Raw genomic sequence first — 25,000 nt, 5'->3', positions numbered from 1 at the left:
TGTTACAATCATGTTAACACCACTCAACAATTAGGAGATATTACACAGGATCTTTAATCTGTATATTATCGTAGAAAATCTGCCGCTGTTGATGAAAAAATTTATCAGTAAAACCTTTAAAAGGTGTCAGAATTTATCATCAGGCGGTAAGTGCATTGGGTCATTCTGACACGCTATTTTTTTCCAGACTTGTTTCCAAGCAGCTGCTGTAGGAAAGCATTGTTCAAATGTTTAGCACTGGAGGTAACAGCAGCCGCAATCCCCACAAAAAGACGGACTTAACGATGGATTGGACTTGACAGTTCTATGTAGCAGCAGCTGCATTAGCAGCTTTGGCTACTCTTGTAAGTCACGTCGGGGTACCGCTCATGCACCTCCTCGGATATGTTAGACGTGCTGCTACTGTTAGCTGCTGATCTTGCTAACTGTTTCGCCGACCGAAAACATGATTATGCTGCTTCTCTGGAGTCCAATAGTCGCAATATGTAAGTTGCTCACGAAGATGTGTGTCGATTTTGAGCCATTGTGCTTGTGGATGCATTATCTGTCGTTGTTGTCCGTTGAATCGTTGCCTGAAATGAACAAGCGCAAATAAAGCAAGCAAGTGCATGACGAATGTTTATTTTTACCATCTCTAAGGGCTAAATTCTAAATGAATAAATCATCTTATAAAACTGGAATACTATAAAAGACTTCGTCTTCCATAATACTATAAACAGATAAAAACGAGAATTAAATTGCATGATGCAGTTTGTCTATGCTGAAGGAATGTGTCCACAGAAAAGCCAGAACATATTTGGATGTACTAACAAGTCCGACGTCGAGTGCTGAATTTCCTCCCTCGTGTTGTCACACTGGCAGAGTTATAGCCTAATCTGGGAATATGTGAAGAATTCCTTTCTGTGACTGTCCTTCGTAAATAGCTTGTACTATAATTCAAGGAATGGATAACATTTCTTTGAATGAGGAACTGGTTCTAACAACATCTGGTCAGAAATGTGTGTCGATTTTCATTTTTCAGTAACCTCTATTTCTTGTGCATCATGACACCACGGCCATTTTAATTTACGTGAAAGTCGTTTTGGAGACGCCAAATTTGGTCATATTTGATCTGATATTACGAGATAATGAGTTATTTTCACCGTGAAATCTTGACCTCTCGAAATCCTTCTGCCGGTTTCGTTTCGAGAGTCTGTTTTTTCATCACCTTTCTTCAAGAAAAGCCTCGTTTTGGGCATCCTTACCCGCCTTGCGTCACTAACGAGAGAACCGAATCATGTATATGGCAATTAGCTGACTGGGGTGGTTGCAGACTGAAGGGATAACAGCCTCGTCTCAAACTATTTGCTGAAAGGCTGATTGTAAACCTCGTTAGCAGTAAACTTATATATTTCACCGTAGGCTTTTAATTTTACCTTTTGAGGATTGGCGCTAGAACAGTAATCCTTTCGGTTTTCAGCAAGAATTTATGGGATAAAGAGACTAAATCTGGTCAGCCGTACAGCAGCCTTGTTGATGCCGTCCCCTTAAAATGAGGTGACTCCAGAGTACAAAAAAAAGTATTCACCGCCCATTCATTCTTTAACAGGTAAATTCTGGGTGAAACCCCTGTGCAGAGAATTTTCACAACATTAGCCATTTTATATTCCTGCAAAGAAGACTCATCAGCAGCACATTGCACAAAATGTGCAACACACTTATATTGTGAATCTATTCTCTCACTTCCTAGACCTCCAGGGCCACCTGTTCAGATACTCTCCAACACCCTCTGCCTCATCCATTATAGCTCTTCGACCTCCATTTCTTCCCAAAACTTTTGAATTATGCACTGTTCTCATCAACCTATCATTCTCAGCTCTCTAAACACGACCAGACCAACTCAAAACACTCTTGAGTACCCGTCTCACTGAAAATGACTGAAAGTCACCCAATAGCCGGGGGCATATGGCCTGCAGCCCCATACCTTTACTGGTACTGCAGAAAATGGAGAAAAAATAAAATACAGACTTGGGACTTCGAATGTGTGGATGGGATGCAAAAGAGCAGCAGTGAATGACAGTCGATTTCACCAAGGTAAGGTAGGCAGATATTTTGCCACTTACAGACACAAAGGTGAATGGGCATCATGTGTAAGATAGGGAAGGAAAAACGGTGATTGATTCTAGTGTAGTTGAAGGTGTTGGGGTAGGAAAGGAGCAGTGTGTAGCATTATAAGAAATAAAATTTCTGCATCTCAGCCTGGCTGAGTTTGGATAATATAAAAAAGTGGTTTTACTTAATGATTCAAAAGTAAAGGCAGGTAACAGAGAAATAGATGGCGTAGTTGGTAGATATGGAATTCCTGAAGTATATCAGAATGTAGTCTTATGAAAATGCGCTTAGAAAGGGGTTTGATTGTTGGAAATACAGTAAATGGTTTCCAAAAAGAATATTCACAAGTATTATTGCGATAGGGAAAATACTGAAGAAAAATTGCTAATGTATAAGTACAGAGATGGAACGGCAAGTTGATGGATGTAATGGTGAGAAGAGTGGCTGGAGATGCAGCTGATCATTATTTAATCGAAGGGAAATTTGAGACAATATTTTAAGTTGCAAAAGAGCGGGTGAAAATGGTGTAGCAAAATGTGATTTGAAACAAAGGAGTTTGATAACAAGGAAGAGAGAAGAACAAAAAAGGAAAAAATGAATGGAATATGGTTTAGGACAAATGAAAAAGATGTGGAAGGAGTAGCTGAGGATTATGTAAAAAATTCAAGTTAATGTCATAGAGTCAACAAGGACAGAATGAAGCAGTAACTGGTAAGATGAGCAAGTCAGTGAAGGAAGTAAAAAGATTATTTGAGGTGTAATTGCATGATAGAAGATGTCATTTAAAGGTATGCAGGCGAATGGATGGGGAAGTCAAGAAGAAAGTGATATAGCAGAAGAGGTGGCATGAAGTGAACCTAAAGGGATGGTACGAGCAAAAATTTAGCAAGCATAAACTGTCTTACAGGAAATTACAGTAATTGCAGAGAGAAATGTTAATGAGCACAAGCAGAGAGATGTCTGAAGTGAATGCAATGCTGGACTGAGGGACTGCACATTTTCAAGATTTGTTGAATATGGTGGGGAGATTGGAAGAAGAATAATTCAGAACTGGAAGAGAACAATGAAATGTTGAGAATGCCTGTGGAAGTGACTGATGAGGACACTAAAACGGAAATTAAAAATTTTGAAGAATAGGTGAATGCCAAATAATGAGATACAAGTGAGCTGCTGCAGTTTGGTTGTGAAAGTAGGACTGAGTGGCTTACCAGGGTTTGCAGTGCTTGATGAAGGAAGGGCTCCAAAGGAGAAGATGAGAGGAATCATTGCTCCGTTTCCAAAAGCTCAAGATGATAGAAAAGGCTGTAAAAATCATAGAGGCATAAAATCACTTAGTATAACAGCAAAGACGTCTGGTAGGATGTTGAGTAAGAAAGTAAGCCAGATGACAGAATGACTGATAAAGGAAGAATAATATGGATTTAGAAAATGAAGAGGGTGTGTTGATCAACTGCCTGTTATGAAAGAGTTACGTGGGAAGGGAAAAATTAACCTTTCAAAAGCATATAATTGAACTGATAGATATTGATGGTGTTGAGGGTGTAAGATACAGAAAAATTTGTTGAGAACAATAAGAATTCTTTTATGATGTAAATGAAACATATGTCATAATGTGTAGATGGGAGAATGGCACGTTTGGTCTGAAAATAGGTTTTAGACAAAGGTATGTCGTGTCTTTATGACTGTTTAATATCTTAATGAATGAAGTGATGAAAGATTTTACAGAAAGAAATTAGCTGTAGGAGCAAAGTTTCGAGACAGGAAATTCAGTTAGGAATAATATGTGGAATGACTTATGGTTGTGGATGATACAGTACTGACTGCAGAATCTAGTGAGAGGGTCTGAGGATGGTTGCGATGGGAGAAAGCTGAGAGTAAATGGGAGTTAAGGCATAGTTATGAGGGTAAATGAAAATCAAGCAAGAAGATGGTGGATAGATGGAAGTGGTTAAGTTTGGTTAATGTGTGCAAAACATTAAGATAAACTATGAATGCTTATGGACACCAAGGCGGGAATGCGTGACAAGATTGTTGAATCGCCTTTCCTTTATGGAAGTGAAATGTGAATGTTAAATGCAAATGAAAGACAAAGCTTAAAATGTCGAGAAGAACTGTTTGTGCTTCACATGTGACATAAGAAGAATTGAAAGGGTGAAAATATGGAAATATATAGAGGTGACAAAAAGGATAGTGGATGAAAGGATGGATTACTGTTTTGGGATAGTTTGGTCATGTAGAGAGAATAGATGAGAAGAAATTAATAAAAAGAGCAAATTTTGGAAAGACTAGAACGAAGAAGGAGAGGAATACCTAAAAAGTGCTAAATAGGTAGAGTGGAAGAGGCACTGGAATGGCAATACCTTGATATTTAGAAACCGTGAATGTCCCAGATGGAGGTGAGTGTCCCTTCTGCGTAGATGTACGAAGCAGGTAATGCAGTGGATGTTTTCTTTACAGGGACTTATCCATGATTCTGCAGTTAGATTATAAATGTGGGAGTAACGCGCACTCCACATTTATATTCATATATATATATATATATATATATATATATATATATATATATATATATATATATATATATATGTATGTATATATATATATATATATATATATATATATATATATACAGTATATATATATATATATATATATATATATATATATATATAATATATATATATATATATATATATATATATATATATATATATATATATATATATATATACAGTATATAATATAAATATATGAAGGTGAAAACATTCAGACTATATAAAACAACATACTGAAAACAACATAAGAGGAGAAAGGACCTGCGACTTTGTACAGTACGAAGAAGAAAAAGCTGCTATTGGGACGGGAGTTTATTGCTTGCACTCAGTTGACTAAATAATTTCACTTAATCCTTTCTATTCGCAGAGGCGTTTTGTGTATCTCTCCTCAGTCTCACCTTGCTTGTTCCAAGTGCTCAGTCTCTTCTTGTCCCAAGTGGTGGCATCAGCCTTGTTTCGACTTTTTTATATCTGACACAAATTTTTGGGATTTGTATCTTTCTTGTGCCGTTAGTCCTACCCCGGTGCCATCTGCCTTGGCAAGATTAGCCTCTTGCCTCAGGGTTCTATGGAAACACTCACCTGGCTCATTTGGTTCTTTGTGTGAAAATACGTCGAGAGGAAAAGCTGTGTGACGGATCAAGATAATTGTGACCTGAGTGTACTATTTTATGCCGCTGAGTCGCTGCGACCAAGAAAGGGGTCGCCTCCAATAAAGTGTTCGCGTACGCCCGAATCCCGATCCGCGACCTCGCGGTTCATGTTAGTCAGCAGGCACATGACCAAGCCAGGCAAGCCATGGCGGTCTTCAGCGGAAGCGGTGGGGCCCAATCCAGCGGGAGGCCCAAGATGAACTTGATGTAAGTCAATAAAGTTCGTCAAAATGACAATTTGAAATAGACAGAAAATGCTCAACGCTTAGCGGAATTCAGTCGCAACGTTTTGATAAGTATTCGTAGAATTCCTTTCACTTTCATATGTTGTATACGAGGGATGGTAGAATAGAGGTCGATCATTTGTTTTCATGTACATAAGGATATAAAAGCTTGAAGAAAAAACCACAACTTGGAGAACAAATATATTTAGAAGCACAAACAGTTTCGGAACGTCATGCTCCCTCTTCAGTGTGGAAACATTAAACCCCCATATACAGCCCATTACGAATGAAGTTAACAAAACGAGAAAGGAAAGGAATAATAGTATAATACATTATTGATATTTCATGAATTATGTTATCATTTTTTCTTTCTCTTTTTCTTAACTTCATTCATAACGGACTGTATTTGAGTTTTAATGTCTCCACACTGAAGAGGGAGCATGACGCTCCGAAACTGTTTGTGCTTCTAAATATATTTGTTCACCAAGTTGTGGTTTTTCTTCAAGTTTCAAGGGTCGATATAATGGTCTGTTATCACATAAAAGCTTCTTATAAGGACCTCTAACGTATAGGAATCCTTGTTGAATCCTTCAATGAATTTTTATTGTTCTTTTATTCATTATTCGGTATATTTTTTTTTATTATATGCAAAACAAGTTCCAGCAAAAACCGTTCTTTTCTACCTCGAGTAATGTCTTTGATACACTGAAAAGAAATTGCAGTCAGACGACATCATTTTCCATATATAAATATCCTTAATTTTAGTCTTATAGTTCCCAAGCAATGAGGCCAGCAGCTAGTTTCCTATGGGAGAGTAGGATATTCCTACCATCCAGATTGGACTTGGAAGACCGTATTGGAATAGAATACAGTAGAATGTAGAATTTAGGCCAAAGGCCAAGCGCTGGCACCTATGAGGTCATTCAACGCTGAAACGGAAATTGACAGTAAAAAGGTTCGAAAGGTGTAATAAGCGGAAAAACTCGCAGTTGCACAATGAATCAATTGTTAGAAGAGAGTGGAAAGTAAGATGGAAGCAAGAGAATATGAATGGAGGTACAGAAAAAGAATGAAAGGAGGTGCAGCTAGGGAGCGAAGGGACCCTGCAAAGAACCTTAAGTAATGCCTACGGTGCACTGCACGAGGTGCACTGACGGCACTACCTCCCTACCGGCGAACCATGTTTAGTGTTGATAACGAGGATTTTGCGTTTTTCTTTATTTGATACTTTTGCACTTTTTATACTTCCAGGAGCAGTTGGACGTTTTATGATGACTCCAATAAAAAAGTTTTCAATGGAGGGCATCGCACATGCTCTCGACATGCTTGTCGACCTATTATCTGATTGCCCGGTATTTAAGACGTGACCCAGTTGTCGTTGCTGTTGAGATTCGTCTGGTTATCTGTCATTTCTTTTTTTTATTGTTTTTTTTTTTTTGCAAAACAACGTTATTCTCTGCGATTTTTGTTTGTTTGCTTTGCCCTGTCTCCATCTCTTTTTCTCATTTTGTTGCTAGTAATTTATTCATTACTAAATTTATTACTTTAGACTACAGTTATTGTTACATCTGTTCTAATTGTTGTCTTATTTATATCTGTTCTAATTGTCGTCTTACCTCGGTAGTTTTCATTTTTATTACTTTTCTTTTGGCCGTTGTCATCCTCAGCATCATTGTTGTTGTCGTTATTACGTCATTTCATCACCGTCCTATTATTATTATTATTATTATTATTATTATTATTATTATTATTATTATTATTATTATTATTATTATTATAGCGCGAATCACTGATTTGTTTTACCTTTCCGGTTCCTTCAGGGGCAAAGAGACTCCTTGTCATACATTTTTATTTTTCTCTTTCGATTACTTCTTGATTTCCTTAGGGTATATTTTTCTCTCTGCTTGCTATTTTTGTCCGTTATTCTTATGTTTTTATATACGCTGGTTACTCATGACTCCAATTGTAAACTGAGAATACTCCTTTATATTCTCCCTCTACTTTGATGTCTTAAAGGCTAACTAATTTTTTCTGACTATTTGATGCTCTGATTTTTTTCTCGGGTAACTTAATTGTTTCACACATATATATGTATATATATACATATGCATATATATCAATATATGTTTTACAATTTTTTGAATGGTTTCTTATGCTTGAGTGTTCGGGATTGGAGAGCCTACAGCCAGTCCGAAAACTTAATCCCCGATGAGAGTCGATTCTGACCCTCAGTAACCTCTTCGTATATATATATATATATATATATATATATATATATATATATATATATATATATATATATATATATATATATATATATATATATGTGTGTGTGTGTGTGTGTGTGTGTATATATATATATATACATATATATACACAATTATATACACATATATGTTTAGGCTGATAGACAGATATATATATAGATATCGACTACATACTATTAGCAATTACAGTCTGCGGTATAAAAAAAAAGGCTGAAATAAAGGCGTTCCTGTCGCTCTGGAATTTGAAGTTGCTCTGGAATAAGTGGAATTTAATCCGTTTCAAATCAATTTGGTCGAATCATACGAAACTCTGCGCACTTATTTGAATCTCCCCGAGGATTCATAAGGAAGGCGAAAGCGGAATCTTAATTTTTCGTGTAAATATGTTACGAAATTATACCGGATGAGATTCGAATGATGATGTGAAGCTCCCTTTGTTTTTGCCGACACTCTGCTTCATATTCCTGAAGTTTTCCTCTGTGATTTTTTTTGTTTCATCTGCATTATCGCTGACTCTAAAACATTTCCATCTTTCTGTTTATTACATGTGGCTACGACGGACGACTCCAACCAGTATATTCTGTGCGATTAATTTTGCAAAGGCATAAACATGGCATTCAATATTTGTCCTTTCTTACAGAAAGGCTGTTCAGTTCTTGCTGTTATACCTTTCCTTGTTTGCTACGATAAATTACAGTTGAAACAGTTATTTTACATGCCATGTGAAAGTTGCTCGATTGGCCATTATTTTAATGGAGTGGCTGATTACCCGGATTTCAGGAACATAGCGTGGAGGTTGCTATCCCGGAATTTTCTTATTTTCTTGAATGTAGCAAGAAGGTTGCATTCAAGCCTGAAAGTGGTGAAGTAAACGCTTGAAACTGGAATTGGTTTATAAAAAAAAACACAGGTCATTGCAAAGACTTTCAAAACAACACCATATACATCGAACATAATTTAGGGAATAGAAAACCATAGATTTATATTCTTACTGACTTGAGATTATATGTCACACAATACTCTTCAACTGTGTCAGCCCAGTAGCCTACCGAATATTAAGTTGACTGTGGTTTCGAATTGGCGGTTACGAACTCTATGGTCGATTAGCCATGTCTTTACTTTTTTTTTTTTTTTTCCTTCTCCCTGTTTTCCCGACTCCACTAGGGAAGAAGAAGACAAAGAAAGGAGGAGAAATTCAAGCAGAGCATTCTCTGTGTAAATTACGCGCAGTCAGTCCGGCCTCTGTACAAAGAACTGACTGAGGGAGAATGCGTTCAATTAACTGTGCAATTATTTTGGGACTTATTTGTTACTTAACCTCTATGTCATTATCATCATTACCTTTCTTCCATTTCGTCATATGCGAGAGATTTAGAGCGAGGCAAATGTGACTGATTTGGGTTCATGACGTAATGTTACAACAATGGACCTCAGTGCTCGAGACAGGAACACACTTACACACACACACACACACACACATACCATAAGAGAGAGAGAGAGAGAGAGAGAGACTAACTACTATAACGCCGCGACAATAGTCCTTAATGCAGACATTCCCAGATTGATTTTGTTTCATATGAAGGGTGTAAAATTTTTTTAGTCTTTTCCTTTAGTTTGTTCCTTTCTGCAGTTGTTGAACGCTTTGCTACTGGCCTTCATAAAAGTCGTCACATCTTGTTATCACTTTTTTTTTTTTTTAGATCACTTTTTTTCTATAACCAGCGTCTTTAAATATGATGACTACCTGTTATACTTTCTCAGTAAGTTGTTTTCTTCCAATTGACGATATCGGTCATTCTTTAATAGGTGATTGATCCTTGTTTTATTAAGATTTCACTCTGGAAACTAAAAAAATTCAGTGTATACATTAGTTTTTTTTTTTTAAACCAAGCGCGTTGCGATGTTTAGAGAGACAGAGAAATGCATATTATATATTTCACATATGCACATACGATCACTCGTGATGCGGTACGCGCTGCGCTAATCAGATTGATCTGAGATACAGAAAACTTCGAATAGCTTTCATTAGGGGTATTTAAAAAAAAAGAAGCTGATTGGCAAGAAGAATGTCCTCAACACCTACAGCACCTGTCTTTTTAGATTTACTGTTGTCCTCAATCGATGGTTGCAGACAACGCTTCTTCTGTGCAATATAGTATATGAAAGAGCCCGTTAAGTCTTGCAAAGAGGGCAAGAGCATATTTGTGCCGGACTCAGGACAATCCTTTCGGTATTCGGAGAGATCGAGGAAAGAGAGAAAATAAAAAAAAAAAAGTTAAACCGGCCCCAGGTGCTAGTATCAGCACCCAGGCACCCTGTTGATGTTCCACAGTTTTGTTCGCCCTCGCTCTCCGCTACCACACTTTCGCGACGTAGATCTTGCCATACTCCATATTGACACATTTATCCCGTTTTGTCGTCATGTCAAAGGAGATGATCACTTGTGTATAAACGTCTTGAGAGGCTTTCTGATACTATTTCCTTGTTGGTGGAAAACCTTGCGTTTCTGAGATGATGATAGTGCTTGAACGATTTGCCTGTCTGTGTTCTTCAGTGAAAGGGATTAAAGGGCCTTTCCCCATATGTCACCCCCGGGGCTCTTCGTCATGAAACACACTTCAAGACACGCTTGACCTTATTCCATACAAACAGGATTCTATGTTGTGTGTACCTGCAAAAGCGCCTCCCTATTTAACCACCTAGTTGTGCCCGGGGACGTCGAAAGCCGATCTCTGCTCGGCATTGGATGAGACACACCACTGGTCTACTTAGGAGACTGAGCTGGCAACAAACTACAGGCTATTGGGGAGGATCGTCTGCAGTGACCGCGGCACGTTTCTAGTCCTGGTTTCGTCACTGCTCTTGGCCATTGTTTCATTTGTCAACGCTGGCAAACCATTTGTAATTTATCAGGTTCCTAGCCTCTCTCTCTCTCTCTCTCTCTCTCTCCCTTGATCTTGTTCTTGCCCTCTTTCTTTCTTCCTTTATTTTACCTTTAAAATATGGAATTATCCCCGAAGACAGTCCTGGACCAGGGCATATCATAATCGTTATACATACTGTAATAATGATTCTAAAGAAGTGTTTACTTGGAAATTCGCGAGAGGTGTGGATGTGGGTGTAACTAGATTTCTATGCTGAATGAGAAAGACCAAATCATTTTGAGTTTCAGCACAATCATAGACGGAAACGAATGGTGTTAGCAGCCAGCGGAATGTTTTCCTCACTATGAGGAACAAAAACGTAGTTTATGATGGTCTGCATGGCCAGTGTTTCCAAATATTGTTTACGTGAGCTGGAAACAAGAAAATGGCATATCTGTTCAGTTCTGGAAGTTTCCAGAAGCCCGTGTTATCGTAAGTGTTGGTATTTCCAGTTACCCTCACCTCTAACAAGATGCTTCATAACCCATTTTTTTCTTAATTTTCTTTTGACAACATTAACCAACAGCTTTGCCGTTGAAGACTACATAGTATATCAGTATATAAAGCACAAACAAGTCTGAATCTCACTTGACTGCATCAATTTGCCTCCGTACATTGCCTGCTTGGATTAACCATATGACGGTCTCTTGCATAAAGAGCAATCCGTAATTTCACCCTCCGTATAAGTCGGTGCCCAAATATTTTTGGCAGTGCTCCCTTGTTTGCCTTTTTTTCTGTCCATTCCTTTCATTTGACAAAACACAGCCCACGGACTGGTAGTTAAGAGTCGCCTCACGAGCAAATGGTGCCAGATTCGATTCCTGAGTGAGTCGGCAAACTTCAAGAACGTTCCGTTAAATTCTGTTGTTCCCTGTTGACCTGAGCAATATTATGTATCTGATTTATTATCGACTGCAGTGAGTTGCAGCAGAATGATGGAGGGCACAAGTTTCTGGAGCAAAACTACCAAATCTGTGTAGTGCGAAGATCGCAATAACCTCTTAACCTTTCGATTAACCTTTACTTTTTTGGATATTCTTTCGACTAAGCGCCATGATTCCTAAATAGGAAATGAGAAGAAAATTCTCCTTCCCCTACATGCTAGCCAGCACCCTACATAAACGATTACAACATAAACATGATATATTTGGGAACATGATATGTTTGAAGGAGCGTGATAACTTACACATCGTGCGTGCATGACGTTTACATGATAAGGTTAGTGGACATCTGGAAAACTCCTTATTTGGCAAAGATACGGACGGAAGTTCCTTCTCGTTAGGCTACTGAAAATATGAGAACATGTTGTATATTACACCTGAGGCGGGTTCGAATGGTAATTGCAATGGTAATCACTCATCGATTCAAATTTGAATCCATGAGTGGTGCGTGGCACTATTTTTGGTTGGTAAAATTAGCCTGTGAGAACGAAGTCATGATTACTCAATTGCGTCTAGGAGCTCCAAGATTCAGGCCTGAGGGAAATGCTATACTGCATGGCCCTTTGACCGATACTGGAATTATAAATCATATACTTTTAAATGTAGGCTGACAGGATAATATAAATATTTATGTTTCTCTGAAAATGATTACACAAACGCATGACCTAACAGGTGTAAGCGGGGTGATAAGCTCACAATAAGCAATTAAAGTTTTGTAGAAATTCTGACGGAAGTACTTTTATAATCGTCCCAGAGGGTAAGCGAACGTCACAGCAGAGTGTGCAGTTATTTTGGTTTATATGTATATATATATATATAGTATATATATATATATATATACATATATATATATATATATATATATATATATATATATATGTGTGTGTGTGTGTGTGTGTGTGTGTGTGTGTGTGTGTGTGTGTAAATTGGCATGGTGGTAGCACTAGTCCCATTCTAGGACTAGTCAGCACATTCTCATGCTGGTTACCTCCCCAGGCTTATGCTTCGTCTTCACTGATTACACCACACCCTTCATTCTCGTCGTGTTTTTGTTCATTCTTGCCCGTGCATGATGAGAATTCTTTAGACGTATGTTTGTATAGGTTGTTATTTCAAAGTGGCTGTTGATACTAGTTTTGTTTCTTTTTCGTGGTCCTTTGTAGTTTACACCAAAGAATCAGAAATATGAACATTTCTATCAAGTTTACCATTTGTTAGAATCTTCTATGGATTATGCTTAGTTCTTGTAGGTGTTCATTATTGATAAACAGCCTTATTACATTTTCTCTGTAAACATTCTTTAAGAATAGACCTCTTTTGCACAATGACTGTCACAGGGGATTTTTAATTTCATCCCTTATCTCTCTTTAACCTTTCTTCCCTTTTAGGTGGACTACACTCAAGTTTTTTTTTTTAACGTTTAATTATCACTTCCTAAACCTCATAGTTTTAGTTAACTATATTTTCATTGTCCATGCCTTTTCTCCATTAGGGTGGACGGTTCTAGAAAATTCCCTTCAGTTCTCAGCAAGTATTTTGGGATGGGGTTGTCAGCCTATGCCCTTCTCCATTCAGGCACTGGCCTAATGCGTTGAACTACAAAGGAATGATGATACTGAAAGGAATTTCAATTTATTTTTAGAAAAACAAACATATCTCGAAGACGGTAATCATAATCGTTGTCATGCCATTTTGCGAAATCAGTCACTATATCTTACATATATTAAAGAAAATTTCTATGGAATATTAGAGCTCCTTGCTTTGAAGTTATGTCACTGCATACCTTTGAGATTTGATAAAAGCATCTTTAAAATTTAACCACCTGAAGTATCATAATGTAGATTAAGGTAACAAGCTCAATTAGCATGTGAACAACATGCAATGAAACATTTGACTGGCAGTCAGACAGTTGCTTCTGAATCAATAGTGTGTAGTCAAGAAATCGCACTGACAGACATAGAAGGACCCTTCCACCTACGCACCCTGAATGCTGAATAGCGTGTAAATAGAATAAGTAGATCCTCAAGCTCAAAAACAGCTGTTAAATGGTAAATGCTCGGTGTTACATATCACCCTGCCTTTGACAGGTAATTGCCGTGACCTTAGACTATGCTCTCCGGTTACACGTCGCTCGTCGGGTTCAGCTCTTATATGCTTTTATTCATCCGTCTCGTTGTGCATATTCACGTCCCTTCAGTTACTCACATGTCTTGTTTCCTTGTTTATCATAAAACGAATTGGGTCTTTTTATTGACATATAGGGCACTCTTATGAGCAATGAATCGTTTTCTTTACACTTCCAATACGAAGGGTTAGGGGTTGCCGAAGGGCAAGAGCGCGCGTTGGCATGAGGCAAAGTTAAACTAGAAGAGGAGGAATACGAAAGGAATACATAAAGGAAATCGGAGCAAACCATATTTCCTTCTTGTGTACACAGTTGGATATGTTAGGATATTATTGTCCGTCTTTGTATTATTCATTAGTCTGATACCTTCTGAAAGGATGAAGATATGGATGTGCTTCATTTCGTATTCAGGCATTTTGTTATCCTTTCTGGGCTTGTATATTTGTGTAATATCTGCACGAATGTTTTATAATTACATGAACATCAGGAAATTACGAGAACCTTAGTTTTTCACCGTTTGAACAACATTGCTTATTAGATCAAGGAGATTCTTTTATAACCATGAATTGCTCTTGACTTGAGTTGCATGTGAAATATTTTGATTAACTAGTGTTGATAATGAAAGACGCTCATTTGATGGATGAGGTTCTACAATAATTTCATTTTCTTTATATTACTACCACGTTCAACATTATATCTCAGCACAAGATTTTAGCTATCAAGTACGTATTTGAAAATTCTTAGAATGATGGAGAAATTTCAGACGTTATTTTCGTGGTATTGTCACGTTCAAAATAGTATGTCAGGTAGCGAGAGATTTCGGTCATAGATTTTCTTTATAGTTGTGGTACTTGTAATACGCTGATTTATCAAATGTACTGACAAACTTGCAAACGTTAGTTTCAGCTATGGCAGAAACAGCTCTCAACACGGGATCCAGCATACTACCTGGAACATGTGCAGGGTTCTTTATGAGCTGGAAACAGATGACTGACGAACTGATATCAGGCATGCAGCGCTGATACGTGAGACCTGAGTCAAGCCCATCTATAAACATAGCATTATAGTCACCCGAGATAATAGAAGATGCCTTTGTGTGAAGGGATTAGGATGTATAAGAGTTTTCATTCACGTTCCCTCTTGGTCTCAGAACTGTCAGAGTAATACACAAAACACGGATCCTGGTTAGACAAGAATGAGAAAGGCTGTCAAGTCAAGAAGGATTAGAAAATGAAAACATAAACTCGTATGGAGCCATGAGGGCCCACTTAAACGACACAAGACACCACGGTGATCTTAGACCTCTTGCAGTCAGTTGCCTTTTGGAGGTGCCTGCGAGTGGCTGAAAGCACTTTGTCTTCACTCGTGCTCTCAGGGGACGATTCTGTCATTGTTTTGCTAGACGCTTTTCAGTCACTTAGGCCATGGCGAGGTTTTGCCCGGGAAATCGGTAAGGTTTATCGGCGGCTCGGACAGAAGTTAGTTCATAAAGGTATAAATACTTCACGTGTCTGATCTACGTGAGAGGTTATTCGCTTATGTAGAGTTTTTTCCTATGTCGATTTATAGCATTAATCACACTTTTCGTACATCCTGTGTGAATATTTTATTATACATCACTAAAATCGTGTTTAAAAGCTTTAATATTCACCATTTAGGAATAAAGAAGTGAATTGTATGGCGCAGTGTATTTTTCGTCATCAGCATTCCATACCCATCCAAACCTTGAGATACATCTGATGTTCATTAATTGCTTTAGATCTGTTCGGACCATAACAAATAGAAGAAGGTTATACAGTTTGACCAAATTTTTCTCAAGGCTTCCTCATCCATAAAAGGAACCAGGCAAGCACGCTGACACTAGATTTATCCTTCACGCATATTATATTATATACACACACACATATATATATGTGTGTGTATAGTGTATATATATATATATATATATATATATATATATATATATATATACATATATATATATATATATATATATATCGTAGCTATCATAGTAGAGGTGATTTGATATCGATTTTTTGAGTGAAAATTTAAATTGACAGGCATATGTACAGCAGAGTCGGTATCAGCTTATGCTTCTCTCTATGGCTCACTGGGAAAAAACTGCTTTGAACGTCGCCGTTTCCTAACCAGTCGGGAGTTCGAAACCCTCTGGTGACGAAGCGCTTGGCAGTCATAATTCCCCTTTGGGCGTATGTTATTCCCGAGGTAGGGTAAACTGAATATTAAACGACATTTGTGAATAAAATGAGAAAAATTTGTGAATAAAAATGAGATATATATATATATATATATATATATATATATATATATATATATATATGTGTGTGTGTGTGTGTGTGTGCGTGTTCGTGTGTAGATGTGTGCATATTTCTGCTGAACAAATTTAAAGAATGGCATGTAAAAAAACTGAACAAGCATATCCTGTAAATGGTTATTACGTATCTCACAAAAAATCTTTTTGTGAACCGATGTTTTTAAATGTCCCATTAAAAACTGCTCCTTGTCGATAAGATGCATCTCGTACCAAAAGTTACTGAGTAAGCATTCTGTAAGTCTAATACTTTTTACGCGAGAACAAGCACAGCTTAAGCGTTCGTTTACATTGAGATCAAGGTTTCTTTGGACCTTGAAGTCTATCGCTGCTCCGTGGTTAAGCCTCACGTTTTTTTTTTTATCTTTTAATATCTGTTGTTTTCTTCGGGCATGGGCAAGTAAAAGGCATTAGGCACTAGCGGATCTAGGGGGTGGCACGCACCTGGGCACATGCCCCCCCCCCAATGAAAAATAATGACAAAATAATAATATAGAATATTTAGATAATAACAGCATAAATGAGAAATAAAAACGGGAAAAAAATAAAAACCTATTATAGAAATATATATATATTTATATATACATTTATATATATATTTATATATATATTTATATATATATAATATGAAAATTGGTGCCACCCCCATGAAATTTTTCTGGGTGGATCCGCTAGTGGCATTAGGGGATGTATCCCGTTGGCCTTGCTCTCAAGAAATAACTAAAACAGATAGACTATAACGCTCCGCGCCTTCATTCGACGCATAAACTTGAAATGATGCTGACATTTATCAAGCAATACCTTTTATGCACTTACAAGAAATCAAACCATCACATTAGTTCTTATGGTTGCGTTTGTTTTTCATTTAATTCATTGCCCATACTTTCTCTGAATGATTTTCTCATTTCGTGTTAGCGTTTCTTTTGCTTTTAATTTGTCAAAGAAGTTCTATGTCCATAGTTGTCACCACAGCTCATTATGCAAAGACTTTATTTATTAGTAATTGACTACAAATTCTTTCTTAAATCCCGCCTAAATTGCAATTCCTTTTAAAATAATTTTCGTACAAATTTACATTCTTGGGTTGTAAAATATTACTGTCTCAGAGTGACATACGTCAGTGGCCTTGGAAGTTAGTTAAACGCCAGATAACCCATAATCAGTGAATCAGTCTCAAAAAGACCTCTCATCATTGCAGTAGAAAACTTGAGGGTGATTAGTATAAAAAACTGAAAATAGATTTAGTGCAGTGGTTATTGCTAAAGAAATCTGGCTTTTTGACAGCACAAGCCCATACTTATTTCCATGGCGGAACCCTGTCCGGCCAAATCTAGAGCAATTTCAAACTAGCCGGACTCAGCGAACTTCCCGTTGACCTGTCGAAATCTCTTTACCTTTGTCGCTTCTAGTAAAGACGAGCAGGTATCACATACTGACTTCGTAAATCAGAACGCTGTTCGATTAAATATCTTAAACGAATTTTGTGTTCCGTGTACTTTTAAAACGCAGGACACCACACCCAAGTGTCAAGCATCCTCGTAGAGCTGTAAGATAAATCAAGATGTCGTGGCAACGAGCTACGGCACAAATTCACTAGTATGAGTGGTCATGTATTTATCAACAGTACAAAAGAGCATCGCGTGTTGTGTTTAGTTGCTGAATGTTGCAATACATTAAGGAATGAGGAGAATAAATTATCGTGAAGGAGCCAGCGAGATGAATACCATGCTTGCCTTAAAAATTCCATTAATTCCATTAATAGAATAAATAGATGAAAGTTGACACCGTATCGTATTATTTACAGTCGCAAAAACAGTTTAACTGTCACGTAATAATGAAAATTAAAGTCATATGAGTACGAGACTCGGTTATCGTGTTAAAGAACACCGTTACACTGTATGATAAGATCAACCGTCAGTCTGACGCTCTGCTTGTTATCATGGAGGGTTTAAACCATCATATACATTTAAAAAAAATCATTAGTTAATATTTTATAATAATATTTTTGAAAGAAATAATATTTGATCGGTCTTCAGTACTTCTATTCAGCTAGTCTGAAGCTTAGTCCTGGTCTTTTTAAACTTGATAGTCATGTTGTTTAAAAAGCTGTAAGGAATACAATGCCATCTCAGAGCGGGCTATTACGATAATGTTTCCAAGCTATCGCTTTTGTATGCAAATCATGTTTTGCTTATTGAAGTAATTTTTCTATTAGGAGGGTTATTCGTCTATATTTTTTAATATGCTCCGTACCCTTATACACGCAAGGCTTGCATGCACACAAATACAACACACTTTGTATATATATATATATATATATATATATATATATATATATATATATATATATATATATATATAATAATAATATTACATAATAAATACACACATCCAATATATATATATATATATATATATATATATATATATATATATATATATATATATATATATATATATATATATATATATATATGTGTGTGTGTGTGTGTGTGTGTTTATATGTGTAATTATGTATATATATGTATATATACATATATATATATATATATATATATATATATAATATATGTTATATATATATATATGTTTGTGTGTGTGTGTGAGTGAGTGTGTGTGCGCGTGTGTATTCTGTCTGAGAAGTGATGTAATAAAAACATTACTAAATAAATGTACAAGAAAAAAGCTTCAGTACGAGCAGAGGTCTCTCGGGTGGGCATATACCTTCCTTGGGGTCCAGACTTCCCTTCGCGCCCCTCCCATGTATTGCCATCATGGTCTGGGTACATTTGTTAGACCTCTACCCTCTCTTACGTCACCACCAAGTTTGACGGTAAGGATACATCAGTTATGAAGAAGCTATCCTTTGCTGGATTCACCTGCCTTCACGTCAAGTATTAGCATACCAATTTTTTCCTCACGCTAGACTCTCTCTGTAGAGGAGAGTAGCCGGTGTTTACCTGGGAGTCAAGTATGTAAGGCACTCCGCCCTGAGACTGGGCCCTCCAGGTGATTTTTGGCACTCGCACAACATCTGTTTCAAAGTAGGAGTGTTTATGTTGGTGTGAAACGAGTCAGGGTTTTTGTCTCTGTTGTGTTCGCTGGTACTAATTTCCTAGCTTTATTGCATGCACATTCATTTGATTTTTCCCAGTTGAACGACAGTGGGGAGGCCAGTGGGACTGGCAACGTAATATCCTTTTTTATACTAGACCTGTATATATTTATATATTTGGGGTGACTGTGATCCACGCCCGGGGGCAGGTAGCAAAAGTCTCATGGGCTGGTCCCTGGCACATGGCTTAACTGTCAAAATTCTGAGTCAAATTCCACTCTGAACATGTCGTGTAATCCTGCCGCGAAGATGATAAAAACAGATAAATGAGAGAAAATGGACCTTAGCTGCAATCTGAAAGATTTAAGAGAGATAAATGAATAAATGAGCTTAATATGAATAGCAAAATATTCATTGTTATAGATTAGTTTTGCACTGGTATAAAATTGTATGCATTATAAATAAGAACAAAACAAGATAAATTGCAATCGTAGCTCCCCTTTCTAGGCAGTAAGGCGTCATGAAAACTGATAGGTTCCGGTACGTTCGCCATCGTCTGTGCGAAACAATAGCAGATACGTCTGTCTTATTTTCGGGAACCTTTGTTGCCAATGGCCTTGATTGGTGCCACATCTTGTTGCCAATAAGCATTTTTCAGCAACATTGTTCTGCAAACTACCCATTTTTTTCCGTTTTTTTACCATCACTGCCGTGTTGCTACCCTTTGGTTGCCAAGCGGTTTTTAAGAGAACTTTTTTTTCAAAAAGATTTATGACACAGAGGAACAAGTTTTCGAGACAACCGTGAACTGTAACTGACAAATAAATGGGGCTCGCCTGATGGGCCGCATGATTGCCTCCAACAGACTCTGAGATAATGATAAGAATTTAGAATTATTTCATTTTTAAAGAAATTAATTTTTCAAAAAATTCATGAGTTCTATCTTCCTTTCAAAGGCGGATTTTTCTGCCTTGTTGAAATGTTTGTCAAGATAAGACTTTGATCATAGAGGTAATGGTACTGCTCTAGGGATCAAGATATTATTATATGAGTAAAATGCAGTTAATTTTTCATATTGCAGAACTGAAGTGATTAATAATGAAATCTTTTGAAATGGCAATAAGAAAGAAGGAATAAATGGACTGTTAAGGAAACTCTAGTCTGAAAGGGTCCTGAACAGTAGTTCGAAATAAATTATTTACATCAGGGTCAAAACTAGGGTGAATATAAAGGTCCTTAGTACATGACGGTGTTCTGTTGGATAATTCAAGTCAGCTACAGGTTACTTTCAGTTATAACTTGTGTAAACAGTCATTTCAGTTTTACTTCCATAGCAAATAATCAGTTAAGAACAAAATAATGTAACAGCTTTTCTTGAAGGGCAAATCAGTAAACAAGACTATTTTTCCATTTATTTTGAAGAAGCCGACATGCACAGGTTAAATTTCCCTCGTTTTCGAGGAAGGTATATCACTTCCTTTGTGGTTGAATTCCGACCATCCTCTTTTCTTATTTTTCTTGTTTTCCTTGGCCCTAGGCTTTTAAAGAGCTTAGGTTGCTTGTCCGAGTCTGACGCATTCCTCTTGAGTATTCAGTAAACTTGGTATCTGCAAGCATAAACTGAGCTTATGAAGATTGTCACTTTAATAGGTAGTAAAACAGTGTCATGAGAAAGCAACCAGCAATTTTTAAAGAAATTTCCAGTTGATACAGAAGCCTTAGTGATATGTGCATCTGAAACAATTATATTCATACAATTCGTATGAAATACTTTTGACAGCCTGGCTCACATCGTCTAAACTCTAAATCCACTCGAACATTCCGAGTACCTAGCTTTGCAAATAGGAAAAATCCAACCGAGCCGTATAACATTCTTTTCTCCGACCGATGAACTAGTTATTGCCTCGTAAATACTTTTGCAGAGAGCACTCTCGTTTATTTCCCACGCATAGCCTTTATATTTGCATATAAAATTGTCCTTATTTTATGAAATAATTTTCCCTCGAATGTCTTTAATTACAATATTTTACTGGAAGTAATCCTTCCCGTCATTCGCCTTCCATGTGTATTACTCCGCCTGAAGACCGGGAACGTTGAACGTTGTTTCCTGCCTTGTCAATCAACAGAGTACACCAAGTTACGTTTATGCGGTTTATTTTTCGCGGCGGTATTTTAAAGGAAAGTTTTTTTTATTTTAGTGTTTAGCGCAAACTTGTTTTAAGTCTTTTTATTTTAGTGTTTAGTGGAAACTTGTTTTAGACTTCAGGAATTGTGAAAGAAAGAAGAAACTGTGCTTGGGCAAAGGACTGATTGACCCCAGGCCTATAGCAAGAAACGAACTTGAGACCAAAACCAGAAGCCGAGGTTTAATAAGGCTACATAAGAGTGACAGAAGCAACATTTAACACAGTTTCATGTTGTCATTCCGTTCAGGAGACTTAGGCTACAATCAGTTAGGTGAGAAAGGCTACTGATCCCCGTGAGTCGGTCGTGCAACTGCACTTTGCCAACAGACAGATCGTGCAGTAGGCTATTTGAAATTCTCGGCTGACATAGGCCTAGATGCAAACGCCATGTTTAGGTCTTACCAGAAACGTTTGATACAATCCACAAAGTTGTTAGAAGAGTTTTTATAAAGGTAAGGAAACAGATTTGAAATGTATTCATTTGCAAGGGCTGGAAATTTTGCAATCAGTAGGCCTATGGTCTCCGACCGGCCAATGAAGAATTAGAAGAATTTATTTCTATTGATAGAAATTCGTTTCTTGCTATAATGTGGTTTGGATTCCACAATAAGCTGTAGGTACCTCTGCTAGGTAACCAATTGGTTCTTAGCCAGGTAAAATAAATCTAATCCTTTGGGCCAGCCCTTGGAGAGCTGTTAATCAGCTCAGTGGTCTGGTTAAACTAAGGTATACTTAACTTAGTAGGCCTATGGTCTTATTGACATCACCCATACCTACTAGTTCATTTGTTCTGTCGTCATGGTCATAGTCAGTGAAAGACAGATCATGATGTTATCAATAAATATTGCGAGAGAGACAGTTCATATAGGCCAAAGATTTCAAGACTGGCTATCTCACTGCCAATCTCCGGTGCAGTCAACAGAGCTATTAATTGTCATTCAGGTAAGTTTTCCGATATGTAGGTCTAGAGAATCGAGTCTTGGTCAACGGTACTTAGGCCTAAGTCTGAACTTGGCTTTCGAAGTTCTTTCCAACCAAACAAAGGGTAATTCTAAGCCGTAGTTCCACGGTGAGCTAGACTATGGCAATTGACGTTTTCCTATGTTATTTTACTTGCTTTACAAGAATTTAAAGTAATATTTTGTCGGCCGGCCATAACTAAACTGTAGTTGACCTGTGAAGACTACACAACGGGGTAGGAGAACTACAGCTTAGAATTACCCGGGGTAGATCTAAGCTGGCAGTCCGCGATGAACCACCCACCCCTCTCCATAGCTAATACGGCAAAATTGTAACTAGTAAACACCCCTAAAAATACCAACCTAACGTACCCTAGGGGTGCTTACTGGTTACAATTTTGCTGTATTAGCTATGGAAGTGGGGTGGGCGACTCGCCGCGGAATGCCATCTTAGATCTACCCCGTCGTGTAGTCTACAAAGGTCAATTACAGTTTAGTTACAGCTGGCCGACAAAATATTACTTTAAATTCTTGTAAAGCAAGTAAAATAACATAGGAAAATGCCAATTGCCATAGTCTAGCTCACCGCGGAACTATGGCTTAGAATTACCGTTACTTTACTTGCGCAGCCTGATTCCCGTCAGTCGCCAACTGGGACAGGTTACGGCCTTTATGGGGGAGGGTCCAGGGAGTGGGGGCAAAGCTCCCCCAACCAGGTCAGGGCACGTTGCCTTAAGGTAGGTTAGGTAGGGAAGATCTGGTTAGGTCAGGACCTGGGATTATAGGAAAGGTTATGTCTATTTAGGCTATGTATGAGAAACCTGTCCTGGCCGGTGATTGGCGGGAATCGGGCTGTACAGCTTAAGTAAAGTTTTACCCATTATAGCACTTTCGACTTGAAAATGTAAGAAAATGTAAATTTCATATGTTTTAATGTGCATTGAATTTTTCTGACATTTGTTCTGTTAACAAATAGGTAGTTATAGAGATAATATGCCCGACCGTTATAGCCTACGATTTTGGGGACCATAGTGGGGGAGAGGGTTTTTTCTGTGGAAAACACAGAACTAGTAAGATACAGGGATCGATCTAACTTAATCTAATCTATGAGACTGCATTTGCACCTAGGCTTAGACTCCCTACCTAACCTGACTTAGGGTACTGGGCCCCTCCCAAAATCTTTAACCATACTTGAGAGGGATTTTCCCCCCCTGGACCCCTCCACCTAATTTAACCTGTGTCGCTGCATCCTTATCTAGACCTAGACCCATACCTAACCAAACCTCAGGGGCCACATCCTTACTGCGGGGTTTGGGGGGGGGCGGGGGTTCACCCCCTGGATCTCCACCTATTCTAATGTAGGATGCCAGGTTCTCACTTTGCCCTAGACCCACCACCTAATCTAACTTAGGCCATTGCAAATGAAAAATAACAAGGCTGTAACCTAACCAACCTCAACTAACTTAACCCAACCAAGGGCACCAGGTCCTCATCCTGGTGAATGATAGTAGTTTGAAAACATTCCGTAATCTAAGCTTAATCTGAATCAGACCTATCTGTAGGATTGACATCTTCAGACTGGTAAATAACTTTCCTAGATGTTGAAGGCTTCTGGGTGCCAGATTGTGGAGGATTAATAGTGGCTCTCGAACAGAGATAAACAAAATAAAAATAGTTTTAGGAGATATACCAGTAAGTATCACCGTCACAGTCTTTATTGACTTTCTGAAAATTATGCAAAACATCGTGCTACAGCAGTGTCATTGGTGCAATCCACCACTGGACAATTGAAATTGTATAAAATTTGTTCAGCGTGTCAGAGAACCTCCAGTAACATTACATACTCAGTTATTTATGCATAGATTTTTTGGCCTGAATTGTAATTTTGGTAATACTATAGAATAACTATGCAAGGTCTGTTACCTTGGAAATTGAGTTTTCCTATACTGTGAGTGCTGATGATGGTGATGTTGTTTATTGGCGGTCAATTATTATTAACTTCACTTCTCAATCCAACAAGGTTGGGGACCTTTTGGGAACCCGGGTTTTTGGGAGGGGTAAAACACAGGGATAGAGAGAGCAGACGCGTTATTGTTATGCTGGTCACCCTGGAAAGGTTCTGCGGTGTGCAAGTCATCTGGGAGCCATGCGTTCAAGAAGGGATTGGCTAAGGGAAGGGGAGGGGCTTGGTGAAGGAAACCTATTATAAAAGGAACTATACTAAACTGACCTACCCTAACCTAACAGGCCATGTTACTTAGCCGGTTGCTCCGCCTCCCGGACCCCTCCCCCATTTCCCTCAATTAGCAGCTCTGCTTTTTACCAGTAGTTCCCCTATAACACAATGTTATGCAAGGTTAGTGGTAATTATCACATATGATTTTGTAAATGTAAAGAAAATATACAGTGTTTTGGTGATTATTTTATGTTATTTTCAATAATTTGGACGTATTTGACAGATGTTTGTCAGCAATGGTGGACCACAGATGAGTGTTTGGTGAAATACAGTCGTGCATCCTGACCTAACACTCCCCAACCTAGGCCAAAATTGTGTGCTGCATCCCTCGCCTACCAAACCTAACCTTACCTAAGGCATCACAAATAATAGAACTAACCGCTGTATTCTAGAACACAATGTCATGCCTGAGTAGCCCATGATTCTTAGAAGCTATTCCCATATATATCTTG

At 37.9% G+C, this 25,000-nt stretch overlaps 1 protein-coding gene across 5 annotated transcripts in view; it reads left to right on the top strand.

The window, feature by feature from the left end:
- The first annotated feature begins 203 nt into the window (after nt 1-203).
- The window catches only part of LOC136835923 (caldesmon-like), a 633,290-nt gene continuing 608,493 nt past the window's right edge, over nt 204-25,000 (top strand). For 2 of the 5 annotated variants that reach the window (XM_067099795.1, XM_067099791.1), the window contains exon 1: nt 208-485. In XM_067099795.1, the coding sequence (XP_066955896.1) occupies nt 385-485 (101 nt within the window). In that variant the 5' untranslated portion in view covers nt 208-384. Of the gene's footprint in view, nt 486-20,965; nt 21,806-25,000 lie in introns of those variants that run through there. The other 3 variants (XM_067099792.1, XM_067099794.1, XM_067099793.1) reach the window with 3 other exon arrangements.

This window comes from Macrobrachium rosenbergii, chromosome 55, assembly GCF_040412425.1.
Source record: "Macrobrachium rosenbergii isolate ZJJX-2024 chromosome 55, ASM4041242v1, whole genome shotgun sequence".
Taxonomy (NCBI): Eukaryota; Metazoa; Arthropoda; class Malacostraca; order Decapoda; family Palaemonidae; genus Macrobrachium; species Macrobrachium rosenbergii.
The sequence above is the reverse complement of the archived record's forward strand: the minus strand, read 5'-3'. Positions and strand labels throughout refer to the sequence as shown.